General features: G+C 40.0%; 1 protein-coding gene across 1 annotated transcript in view; it reads right to left on the reverse strand.

Moving 5' to 3' along the window:
- The window catches only part of LOC101845560, a gene marked incomplete in the record, with an annotated part of 69,507 nt that overhangs the window by 16,835 nt on the left and 39,627 nt on the right, over positions 1-13,045 (reverse strand). The window contains 11 exon segments of the mRNA XM_035970673.1: positions 477-570; positions 1,415-1,579; positions 2,325-2,407; positions 3,067-3,160; positions 4,636-4,806; positions 6,312-6,485; positions 7,835-8,005; positions 8,979-9,164; positions 10,472-10,811; positions 11,828-12,161; positions 12,551-12,734. Coding sequence (XP_035826566.1) covers positions 477-570; positions 1,415-1,579; positions 2,325-2,407; positions 3,067-3,160; positions 4,636-4,806; positions 6,312-6,485; positions 7,835-8,005; positions 8,979-9,164; positions 10,472-10,811; positions 11,828-12,161; positions 12,551-12,734 — 1,996 coding nt within the window.

A 13,045-nucleotide genomic window follows, 5' to 3' on the forward strand; every position in this document is an offset into this window, starting at 1 on the left:
GGAATGGGGAGGGGGAAGAGGGGAGGGGACGAAAGGGGAGGGGAGGGGGTAGGAAGATCGGAGAGGGGAGGGGGAGGAGAGGGGAGGGGAGGGTGTGATCCATTATGCGTGAAATATCAAATACATTTGAGGATCACAAAGGAAAAACAAGTTCAGTCCGATTTTTAGGTTCAGAGAAAATCAGATTTTAAAAAAATTTCAAAGCAATCTGAACTTTAATTTTTTTTTTCTATGGTTCCCTCATTCAAAAGGTCTCTTCTTAAAGACTGAGTCTGCTTTTCTGTTCGACAATTTTGAGAGAAAACGACCAAATCTGGGACATGGATGCAATATGAAAGGCTATTCAAAATTCATAGCAACGAGCCAACAAGATAAATTATCCACCATCCTGGGTAAGGAGGCTATTAGAAAGACTATTCACAATCTGACCTACAGAAGTAAAAAGGTCGACCAGCATACTACCATACTGCACATACCTTGACAGACCTCACAGCAAAGCCCCTCAACTCTCTTGACCTGAGCACATGGCAGGCGAGGACACACTTGCTCCTCGCATCGTACGTTTCCGTTCTGGGGGGGTGGAAAGAAACGACATAGACGGGTATACTGTGGTTAGTTGGCTTATTTCGGGAAAAGTAATCGAGTACCTATTTGAGATTGAAGAAGAGAACAGTGGCGGGCCGAGGCGTGAGCCACGAATTGTGGAAGACCTCGTGAGCGTTGAGTGGCAGTTGAGGGGCAAGAGCATTGTCACTGTCAGTGCACGTTGGTCAGCGTATGGTGCTAGATAAGGACAGTAGAGTAGGCTGTCGATGGACATCCTGCAGTAGGTGATTGCTACAAGAGGTGGGTGTTTATAGTTAAACTACATATACTCAACACTTTAAGACAAAGAAATAAAAGTGGGGAAAAAAGAGAAATGTACCATATGTACCCATTACTTGGTAACGCCTCAAAAAAACAAAAACACAACCCCCCCCCAAAAAAAAAACACAAAAAAAACCAAAACCCCCCCCCCCCCCCCCCCAAAAAAAAAACCCTATGAGAATTGCCGAATAGGTGGAAAAAAGTCGGATTCATCTGGTTCAATATTTTGACAAGTGCCTGATTTTACTGCAATGACGCACACATATGTATCTATATGTACGAGCAGCTGGGAAGGATTTACAGAAAGAATACGCTGGGCATTTGGGTAAGTTAATGTTAGCCTATTAACACTTTTCCATCACACAACCAGCAGTACAAAATACCCCATCTGGTCACCCAGCCAGGAAAGTGACTGCAACAGACTTCTTGAGCTCGTCACAGAACTGCATCAAGTGACCTGAACGGATAAATTTTCATTGTCTCATTATTGCGGCAAGTGACCACAAAGTGTTAAGAGTTAAGTACATTTTCTTATTTTCGAACCAACCTGGCATGTGCATGAGTGGCAAGGATCTGGTCTGAACCCGACTCCGTTCAGATACACATCGCCTTCAAAGAGACAGTCGTCGCAGGGAGGGCAGCACATATTATCTTGCCGCGGGTGAGTGCACGTCACCACACATTTGACTTCTTCACACTCCACTCTGCCCATCTAAAGGTAGCGGAAATGTTGTGTTATGAATGGAAGGATGGAAGGATGAGTGAGTGGATGGCTGGATGAATGGATGGATGGGTGGAAGGATGGATGGATGGATGGATGGATGGATGGATGGATGGATGGATGGATGAATGAATGAAGAACGAAAGAATGAATGAATGAAAGAATGAATGAATGAACTTTCAGTGTTCTCTTTCGATAAAGTTTACATGGATGGAAGGATGGATGGATGGATGGATGGATGAATGAATGAATGAATGAATGAATGAATGAATGAATGAATGAATGAATAAATGAATGAATGAATGAATGGATGAATGAATGAAAGAAAAAACCTTTAGTGTTCTCTGGCAATGTTCATGGGTTGACAACAAGTTCATCAGTGTATATTTTCTCTCTCTCTCTCTCTCTCTCTCTCTCTCTCTCTCTCTCTCTCTCTCTCTCTCTCTCTCTCTCTCTCTCTCTCTCTCTCTCTCTCACTTACACACACACAGGCACAAACACACACACTAAAACCCTCACAGCAAATTATATTTACTGATAGTCTCAATTCAGGCTGTCAAAATTCCTAAGATATAAAATTGTCATGCGTACATCAGAAGCTCTCCCTGCTTAAAAGTAAGACAAAAGTTTTCTGTACGTATAACAGCTAATTCAGCAGTCCCATCAAATAGACTACAAGGGAAGGCTGCGTTTACGACAGCACACGAGATAATCAAGACGGCAACAACTACACAACCTTGCAGGTACACGTCTGGCAATCATCGTTGGGATGTTCAAAGCGCTGGTTGTCTGTGTACCTTTGTCCCTGAAACTGACACACTGAGGAAAGATCAGACACAAGAATTTAAAAATAGCCAATACACAAGAAGGTGCTGCTGTGTTCACAAATAGGGAAAATTAAAACCCCGGTAAAAATTAACCCCCAGAAATACACAAAATTGACAAAAGTGCTTTTACATTGCTGCAATTAACATAAGGGGTAGGCCACGGAAAACATGGAGGAGATGAGAGGAAAGGGACATGAGAGAGATGAAGCTCACTTGGAACGAGCTTGGAAGGATGGCTCAGGACAGAGATAAATGGAAGGAATTTGTATGTGGCCTATACCCTGCCAGGGGTGAAAGGCATTGATGATGATGAACTGACAAAAAGGTGGATAACCAAAGAAAGGGGCTAAAATGCCAAGCAGCAACCTCTTAGTCCCTCTTTCAAGCTCATAACTAACATATTTCATTTTGTACAATCCAGTCACATATAATATTAACGAGAAAGGTCATTGTAATAAAAAATTAAATCTGGAGCAGCAACATGTTTCAGGAGTATAAAACAAAACTCTCTTCTTCCCAGTCACAGACTCTTTTTTCTTTCTTCATCCCAAACAACTTTTAGTACTTCATATAATACAGCACTCTCTAACAAAGAATGATAAAATTGTGGTCAGAACAATTCCACAACAACTGTAGATGACATTATCTCACGTGCACAAGTAGGACAGCATTCTCCGCTCACAGTCACGGGGTTCAGGCACGGCACGTCAGGACAGATCAGTGACTCGCACACCACAGAGCCACGCTGGGAGGGGAAGACAAAGAAATATAGTTTATGAGTTTATTATTACCTGGCATTTAGTTATCTATTCAATAAGAAAGGAAAAAAGAAACAAACAAACAAACAGTAAAAAAACAAACTAAGAAAGCATCAAAGAAACTAAGAAAAAATGAAAGAAAGAAAAGTTGTTTTACTGAATGACCGACATTGAGAAATTTTGTTTGCTAAAGTTTACTGCTCTACTAAATACAAAGATGTCTCTACTAAGCCAGAGCCCATGATGACTCAGATGCTTGAGCAATGACAAATTAAGAGAAAGAAAGGGGGTAAAAGTTGATACAGAAAATAAATTATTGTACAGGTCTTATCTAAATACAAAACTTGATTCCATGCTTCAAGGAGTAGCATCTCCTGCTGCTGCAGTGAGCTATCTATTAGACCTAACCTACTGGGGCCAACAAAAATCTGTTCTATGAAAACAACAGTACGTAGCACTGTAAATAACCTATGCCAATACAATGCCATAGCTGGTCACAGCAGAGCAGAGAAATGTTTTGGATCATGGTTTATGTGTATAAAAAATAACAATAAGCCGAACAAAAAGATCAATAAGCGAAACAAAAGAAGGATCATTTTGATTTCTGAAAACGCACAACTTTGAAACAAAAATTTTGAATATATTTTCTATTATCAGGTTTTTTTTTCAAAGCATTCTTAACAAAGGACATAAGAAGAAAATGAGTTAACAAGTTAAATGAACAATGTGATGAATGATGCAATCAAACAGACAACAGCATTATTCTATTAGTACCTGACAACTACCTTGCGAACAAAACTGAGAGAAAACAGTCTACTGTATAACATAGACTGGTACAGTAACAACTATAGTTGTCCTTACAGATAAAAACATCATGGGTCAAGATCAACTTTTGGAATGAGAGCGACAATCATTCAAAATGAAAAATAAAATTTAGGTAACAAGGCCAAATTAAACCAGCAATAACAATAATTGTAATAAGTAATGAAATCTAATTGAATATGAACCATACTCAATTTATCTCAAGTCAAAGACCCATGTTCAGTTACACGAGAAAGAAACTCAACAAAAATAACACATTGAATCATACAAGTTGAACCTATGCATATTCCCTGTTTTGTTTGTATTACCCACCATTATATATAAAAAAAGAATGCAAGTTTGACTTAAGAGAATAAAGTTAAAGTACAGGCAAGCAGATATTTAAGATAAATGAGGGAAACAAAAAAAATAAAATGCGTCTTTTCAGTAGACAGGACGACTTCTAAGAGTTTAACACTTTGCAGTCACACAGCCAGCAGTGCAAAATACCCCATCTGGTCAGCCAGCCAGGAGAGTGACTGCAACAGACTTTTCGGGCCTGGCTCAGAACTGTGCCAGGTGACCGGAACGGATAATTTTCACCATCGCAGTATTGCGCCAAGTGACCGCAAAGTGTTAAAAAATTCATCAAGGTACTTACCAAACATCTACATTTCTGGCAAGGGTCCACATCAGATACAAAACTTTGACCGTTGCCGATGACCCGACCCTCGTACAGGCAGCCCTCACAGAGCGGACAACACTCCCGGACCGACGCGGGGTGAGTGCACGTCTCCGTACACGGCTTGTTGCTACATGACACCGTGCCACCCTGCAACCAAACAAAGGTTTCTGTCAATACTAAAACCAAAAAAAAATTAATCAGTACGGACAGCAAGCTTAACCCTATCCGTTCGTCGTGTTTTACTATCGTATCGATACGACGTGGGGAACTCTGTGTCACCACTTTCCAAGGAGGAAATTTACTTGTTAATCCGATCCGTACGCTTTGCATAGCAGTCTGTCAAAATGATTTTTTGAGAAATACTGAGAGTTTCAAAGAGATCTTCGTACTAGAAGTATTCTAAAATGTGAAGAATATAGCCCTTGGGGTACAAAATGACCCCAGGGCGTATGGATAGGATTAACATTCAGATAGCAGGCTCAACTATTAAGTGGCTACCTCAGAATTACAAAGTTCTGTCTGATATCTTTTACCGTTTTGAGTTACTAAAACCATGAGGTCAGAAACCAAATGTTCTATCTGCTCTATCAAAACCGTAAGATTATTCGGAGTCATTATCAAGACATTCAAAGAATTGCCTTCAAAAATGCTTGATATGAATTGAAACTCAAAACTTTTGGCATTTAATTTCTCAAAACTAGGTGCTGAGCAGATAAAACTTTGTAATTCTGAGGTAGCGAAGTGTTTGATGAGCACGCTAGAGCAGTGTATAGTGCTCTTTCTACGTCTTTTCAGATTAGAGGTTGTCTTAATAGCTGTTTTACGCCGGACTTGCTGTCTGTCACAACTCAAATACTGCGGCAAATACGACAATGTCAATGGTTAGTACGGGAGCTCCAGCTGGTTATTATTATTACCCGTATTACTATCATTATCAGTATTGCTTTTATTATTTTCGTTATTATTATTATCATCCTTATCATTATTGTTAGGCCTATTATAATCATGACTAAAATAAGTAAATAAAAAAACCTACTGCTTGTAGGAAGCTGGAAAAAACTCATTTCAGGCAACCTTCAAATACTGGGAAAAAACTCATTTAAGGCTCCTTTCAAATACTGAATGAAGCAATTACAAGAAAATGAGATTTGGAAAAACATCCTGAAAATACAAACATTGATGATAATAATACTTGAGGCATTGTGGTGAAATCAGGCGCTCGTCAAAATAATGAAATCCCAGAAATCTGCATTTTTTAGCCAGTTTGGAATTTTATTTCTAATTTTTTTTTTGGGCTCAACACCTTGTGTGTCTTTTCAAAAACACTTTTACGAGTGGATTTGATTGGAGAAAGTTTAAAGGCACAGCAAATTTAAATTTGCTGTTTCCAAGGACTCTTAAGCTATGGAAGTCACCAAACTTCTGGGCCATTTTCTCGTTAATTTTACATTGTTTTACATCTGAAACCAGGCGACCCCACCTCCTTCAATGGCAAATATCTCAACTTCTATTCAAGATAAATGGATATTTTAAAAATCAAAAGCAAGGCATATGAACTACCTTTAAGATGACACCAATAACTCCATATGCCCAAAAATTGACAAGCGCCCGATTTCACTTCGTCATGACACATATATATTGATAAGTCTCACCCTGCAAAGACATTCCTGGCATTCGTTCTCCGCACTGGCAAATCTCTCTCCTTCCGCAACTTTCTTGCCCTGATACGTGCATGCGCTACAAGCTGGGCATCCACACTGGTCCGTGATTGGATGACTGCAGGAGGCAGGGCTGCATCGCTGCTTGATGCACGACACAGAACCGTACTGAAAAGTTGAAAGTGTTAATTTTAAACAATACACGAAAGGTTGAAAGTATTAATTGCAAACAATAAATGAAAGGTTGAAAGTATTAATTATAAATTTTATAATTATAAACAATGCATGAAATGTTCAGAGTATTAATTATAAACAATGCATGAAATGTTCAAAGTATTAATTATAAACAATGCATGAAATGTTCAGAGTATTAATTATAAACAATGCATGAAACGCTGAAAGTATTAATTATAAACAATACATGAAACGTTGAAAGTATTAATTACAAACAATACACGGAATGTTGTAAGTATAAATTATAACAAATAGTAACACAACCATCCTCCTCATCTGGCTCTGTAAAATCTATGTGTGTGGTAAAATGTGTCACGCTGGGGTGGAATCAGGCGCTCATCAATTTTTGGGCAGGTGAAGTTATTGGTATCATCTGAAAGCTTGTTCATTTACCTTGCTTTCTATGGAAAAAATACCCATCTATCTTCAATAGAAGTCGAGGTATTTGCCATTGAAGGAGGTGGGGGTAGCATGGTTTCAGAAGTAAAATTAGAGAGCAAATGGCTGTCAAAGTTTGGTAACCTCTATAGCTTGAGAGTCCTTGAAAACTGAAGATCTGCATATTTTGTGCCAGTAATAAATTTTTAAGCAGTAAATTTCACAGGAAAATGTTTTTATTCAAACATACATTGTGATGAGCCAAAAAAAACAAAAACTGCAGAACTGGAAGAAAAATGCCTGTTTCTCGATTTCATTATTTTGACGAGCGCCTGGTTTCACCACGATGCCTCACAAATGGTTAGGCTCTTCGACTTGCACAGAAAGAACCTGAGTTCAATTCCCAAGTGAGGGACAATATTTTATTGAGGATCTTCCGTCTTTCAGCTGGGAATCATCCCACTCAGTCTAGGTTGGCTGTGATGTGAAAGTTTGAAGCAGTTTGCCTAAAAAAAGACCTGAATTGGGTGGTGGAGGTGTAAAACCTTCATAGTAAATGGCCCTTATAAAGAAGGAACAATAACCATTGCTGCTCAGGAGCAGCAGGCAATGAATTGAATTTGCAATGAGGAAATTTGAGGAAAAATAGGAGTGTAAATGAAAAGTACTAATGCGCTGTGAATTGTCAGGAAAGCAGCACATCTGTGGTATTTTTTTTGAGACTGCAAAGTGTAATGATGCTAAATGTTAGGAAAATGTCGAGGCAAAAGATTCAAAAGAGCCATCATAGTTAATGATAGGGGCGTTAAATCCATATCATTTCACTATTTCCATAGTTAAAACAAAGTTTTATCTTATGAATATTAGAAGTTTTTGCCCTCTCCTAAAGTGAGTAGTGGACATACCTCACACACACATTGTGAGCAGAAGTCTGTCTGGTTCGTGAACCTCTGGCCATTCCGATACGAACGTCCATCGTAGTCGCAGTCCAGACACTCTGGGCAGCACTCGCCCGTGGCAGGGTGAGTGCATCGGGCAAGAGGACACGCCTTCTTCTCACAGGACACAGAACCGTCCTGGGTAATAAATCAATGATTGTATTTTCTTAATATGTTCAACAGTGTACCAGACACAAACACGTCATTTTTAAAGTCGGAGGACTTACTGAATTGGGAGTGAAGAAGAAAGGAGGAGGAGGATAAATGAGAGACAGTAAGCCTAAGTAAAGAACACACACATCAGATTATAGATGTTGATGGATGTCATTCCTCACATCAGAGGACTTGAACCTCATGCTGGTGTACAGTGATTCAGTCTGTCACCTTTCAACTATCAGGATGAACCCTATCCGTACGTTGTGTTTTACTATTGTATCCATACGATGTGGGGAACTCCATGCCACCACTTTCCACAGAGGAAATTTACTCATTAATCCGATCCGTACGCTTTGCATAGCAGTCTGTCAAAATGATTTTTTGAGAAATACTGAAAGTTTCAAAGAGATCTTCACACTAGAAGTATTCTAAAATGCGAAGAATACAATCCCAGGGGTATAAAATGACCCCAGGGCGTACGGATAGGGTTAATCAAAATATCTTCACTGAATATATAGGTGACACTCACTGGACTGATTTTACACTTCATTTCCTACAATATGCTGGCTGGCCTGAAACATATGCCCTGGCTATAACCTACAGGAAAATGAGCTGTAAATACAGCCTCAAGACTTCACACACGCAACAATATTTTCAATATATATAAAGTAAGGAAATAGTCATAAATTTCCATTAAATAAGAAAATAAAAAGTTACCCTGTAAGTTGAGATGAGTTTAATAAGAAAGAAAAATCAAATATAAACATACAAATAATCAAAGACAAAAAAAAGAGTTGTTAGTCAGCACAGAAACTCATGCATAAACAAATAAAAGATAAAGAATTATGATTCGGAAAGGAAACACAAACACTAGTAGTAGTAGTAGTATAGGGTTTTACGGCGCTCGCAACTGCTAAGGTCATATGAGCGCGAACACAAACACTGTTCTACACACCCTGCAGTAGCACTCGTTACAGGGTCGCCTAGCATCAGGGAACGTCTGACCATTGCGGTAGCGAACACCATCCAGCAGACAGTTGTCACAGGTCTGACAACACCCGTCCACCACCGGGTTACTGCAGCTGACCTCTGGGCACTGCCGCGGGGTGCAGCGGATATTTCCTCCCCGGCACGTACAGTCCTGCCAGAGAGCAAATTAGAATAAATCATAGTTCTGTCCCCGTTGTTTTAAGCAAGAAAAATTCTGAAATTATGCTAACTGAGCCCAAAAATGTGAAATTAAGCGATTCTGTTAATTTAAACAAAGAATGATACAGGAAATCCAATAAGAAATTATGCAAAAAATGATCAAATTTTGCTAAATTATGCGGGGTGCATAAAACCGCGGGGACAGATAGTTAACCCCTATGAGACAGGTCTTCAAATGAGCATTTGATAAATAATAATAATAATAATAATAATAATAATAATAATAATAATAATAATAATAATAATAATAATGTAGATCATTTCTACAGCGCCCACTCCCGTGTGAACACAGCTCTACGCACTTTACATTACATAAATGCATAAATTCACACACACGCACACACACACACACACACACACACACACACACACACACACACACACACACACACACACACACACACACACAAACACACAAACACATACACACACAAACACACAAACACATACACACACGCACACACATTCACGCACCCATTACACGCACACATGTGTATTGTCAAAGTAGGGTTTTTTTCAACAAATAACAAATGTGGGGATAAAGGCATTCAGAAAATCTTACAGATTTCCGAAAAATATGTGTGCCAATTCTGTGAAAATGAGAAGATAATTAAATACCTTACTGAAGTTTTCACGTTAAAAATAACTTTAATTTTGTTTGGAAATCTGTTCTGCAGTAAATCTATACAGCTGCTTATACAGAAGTGTCTGTTCCAACTAGACAAAGTCCAAACCTTAAACAAATATTGTTTAAAAAATTGACAAAATGCTGGGGAATAGGAAGAAGGAAGTTCAACCAATGGCATATCATCTAGTTATCAAAATGCCAGCACATTTCTAAGATGGGAAGATAACTATTGAGGCCCAAATGGTTTTTAAAAATCCACCTTTCGCACAAAGTTTGAAGTTTCCCTCGGAGTCAAGGCAAAGGTTACCTTTACCTCTTGGTATACACTTCTGTACCATGTCTAGGGAACCAAACGTTCTACTTTTAAAATGACATAATTCTATGTAACAAGGGTATTAACACTTTGTAGTCACACAGCCAGCAGTACAAAATACCCCATCTGGTCACCCAGCCAAGAGAGAGACTGCAACGGACTTCTCGGGCCTGGCGAAGAAGTGCGCCAGGTGACTGGAACGGATAGTTTTCATCTGCACCTTATTGCGCCAAGTGACTGCAAAGTGTTAAACTTGAGCTAAAACAAAAATCAAACAAACAAAAAACAAAATCCTCACCTGACAATTCCTGTCAAATCTTTCTCCGTTGGGGATCACCTGACCCTCGTACAAGCAGCCTCTGCCACACACAGGGCAACATTCTCCAGGCACAGACATGGGATGCGAACACAAACCCGCCCCGGAGCAGTCAACAGCAGAGCAGCGAACGTTTCCACCACTGCACACACATTCCTTGCACCTGTCTGTCGGATGCGGGAAGCGTTGGTTGGAGGAGTACGTACGACTGTTGTAAAAGCAGCCATTACCGCATTCCTTACAGCATCCTCGCTGTACTGGGTGGGAACAGCTGACAGTTGGGCAGGTTCTCCGCTCACACGTCACTTCACCGTAGGCGCATCTGAGCATTAATAAAACATTGTCACCACAGGCGCATCTGAACATTAATGAAACTTTACTTCACAAAAGGCGCATTTCATATGCACTTCTGAACATTAATAAAATGTCACTTAACCGTAGGCACATCTGAACATTAACAAGACTTTGCTTCACCAAAGTAGCATATATTTAACATAATTAAAACATTATGTCACTATAGGTGCAGCTGAACATGAAAATAAAACGTCACTTCACCAACAGTGCATTTGAACACTAATAAAACGTCATTTCACTACAGGCACTAACTTTTAGCTTTTACTTTTTCATCCTTTAGTATAAGCGTCTGATTCCACTACATCGTGACACATATTATCATCTTGATGTTTTACAACTCTGTAACTTATACAAAGACAGTGCAAATCCTTGCAGCTTGAAATAAAAAAAAAAAAGACTTTAATACCTCTTAGAGTATCTTGAGAGTTGAACCATAAAATCAACACCTGCTTGATCCAACTACTCTCCTCCTTTCCTATACTTAACTTTTTAAATCGCATATTCATCGACTTAATAGAGAGAGATTGGTAGTCTAGAGGTATGATTATTACCCCTTGTGAAAGTCTCTGTCTCAAGTCCCAGTTTGTGGTGGTAAAGCAAGATAACTTAAAAGTTTTTTCTTCTAGGTTTTTCACTCTTTTCAGTCAAGGATAGGTGTACAATGATACAAAAAAAACCCAACTCCTTGGTCCAGTGAATACATAGTGCATGATAAAGACACTAGTTTAAAAAAAATACAGAAGGTTTGCTGAGAATGGTGGTTAACACAAAATTGAGATACCAACAGCAAAAAGAAGAACAAAAGCCTAAACACTTTGCCGTTACATCTCACCAATCGGCAAGAACACCAAACTTCCGCTCCCGTCATAAAACACAGATTGGTGATGTTTACCACCCAGTTTCTTTTGATTTTCCAAAAATGCCTTTGATGGCAAGGGTTTTTACCATATGAGCCTTAGAAAGCCCAGACCCCCAAATCCTCACCTGCAAGTCACACAGGGTGTGGCTGGGTCAGAGAAATCTTGCCCGTTCCTGTACTCTCTTCCCTGGTACAAGCAGTCAGTACACTCCTTGCAGCAGCCCCTCTCCACCGGGTGGCGACACTGCCCACCTGACTGACACACTTTGCGACGACACGACATGCTGCCCTGACGACACACACACTCCTCGCAGGGATTGCTCGGGCTGGGTGCATAGGCACCCTCTCTGACCGTACGGCCGTCGAAGAAACAGTTGTTGCATTCCTTGCAGCATCGACCTTGTACTGGGTGAGAGCACAGCGCAGGAGGGCACGACATGGGAGAGCAGACCACATCACCTGGTGGCAATGAAAAAAAAGTTTTGTCAGGGGAAACCACATGTCGAGATTTTCCCTTTTACAAATGAATACGAAATAAGCCAATGACAGAGCAGTACTAGCAATACGGTTTTCAGCCATATGTATCACAATTTCGTACTTTTATACTAACTCCAACTTCTGGGGAGGCTGTTGAAAAATCTCCCCTTTGAGTCCAGATTTATTACAATTAATGCCCATGTTCTATAGATTTTCAGTTCCATTTTGTACTAACCCCATTGTTGCAACTGGAATACAGTGCTTTCAAAATGATTTACAACAGAACTGGGGGGGAGGGGGATTTTGAGATAGTACAAGACAGCTATAAGTTCACGATATAACACTACATAATTGTTAACAACTTGGCTCACCTTTAGAGCAAACACACTCCTGGCAGCTGCTACCGCTCGGGTCTTGGAATCTCTGACCGCTGCGATAGCGCAGGCCTTGGTAGAGACAGTCCACACACTCGTCACAGCACTGCCCGCGCGATGGGTGGCGGCAGCTCACGGCAGGGCATGGGTTACTCTGACACTCCATATTCCCATCCTGGCAGATACAGGTACGGCATCTGAGGAGAAAGAAAAGCCAAGAAAATTACGCATCTTTTTTTTACAAAGTAAAATCAAAAGATATTGCCTTTCTTTTTTCTTTTTTCCCCACTTGCCGCCTTCCTTCCCCTCTCTCCTGACTATTGCTTTGTCATAGTGGAAAAAAACCATGAACTACCAGGTTCAAACCCTTCAACTTCTCTTATAAGCTTATGCATACAATTTGGGCAAGAATACTAATTTAATGCTTCTTGTCCAGGCATCTTTCAAGACAACCTTTGGTTTTTAAATGACCTGAAGAGGGGGAGGAGGAGG

The sequence above is a fragment of the Aplysia californica genome, unplaced genomic scaffold, assembly GCF_000002075.1.
Source record: "Aplysia californica isolate F4 #8 unplaced genomic scaffold, AplCal3.0 scaffold00305, whole genome shotgun sequence".
NCBI classification, from domain to species: domain Eukaryota; kingdom Metazoa; phylum Mollusca; class Gastropoda; order Aplysiida; family Aplysiidae; genus Aplysia; species Aplysia californica.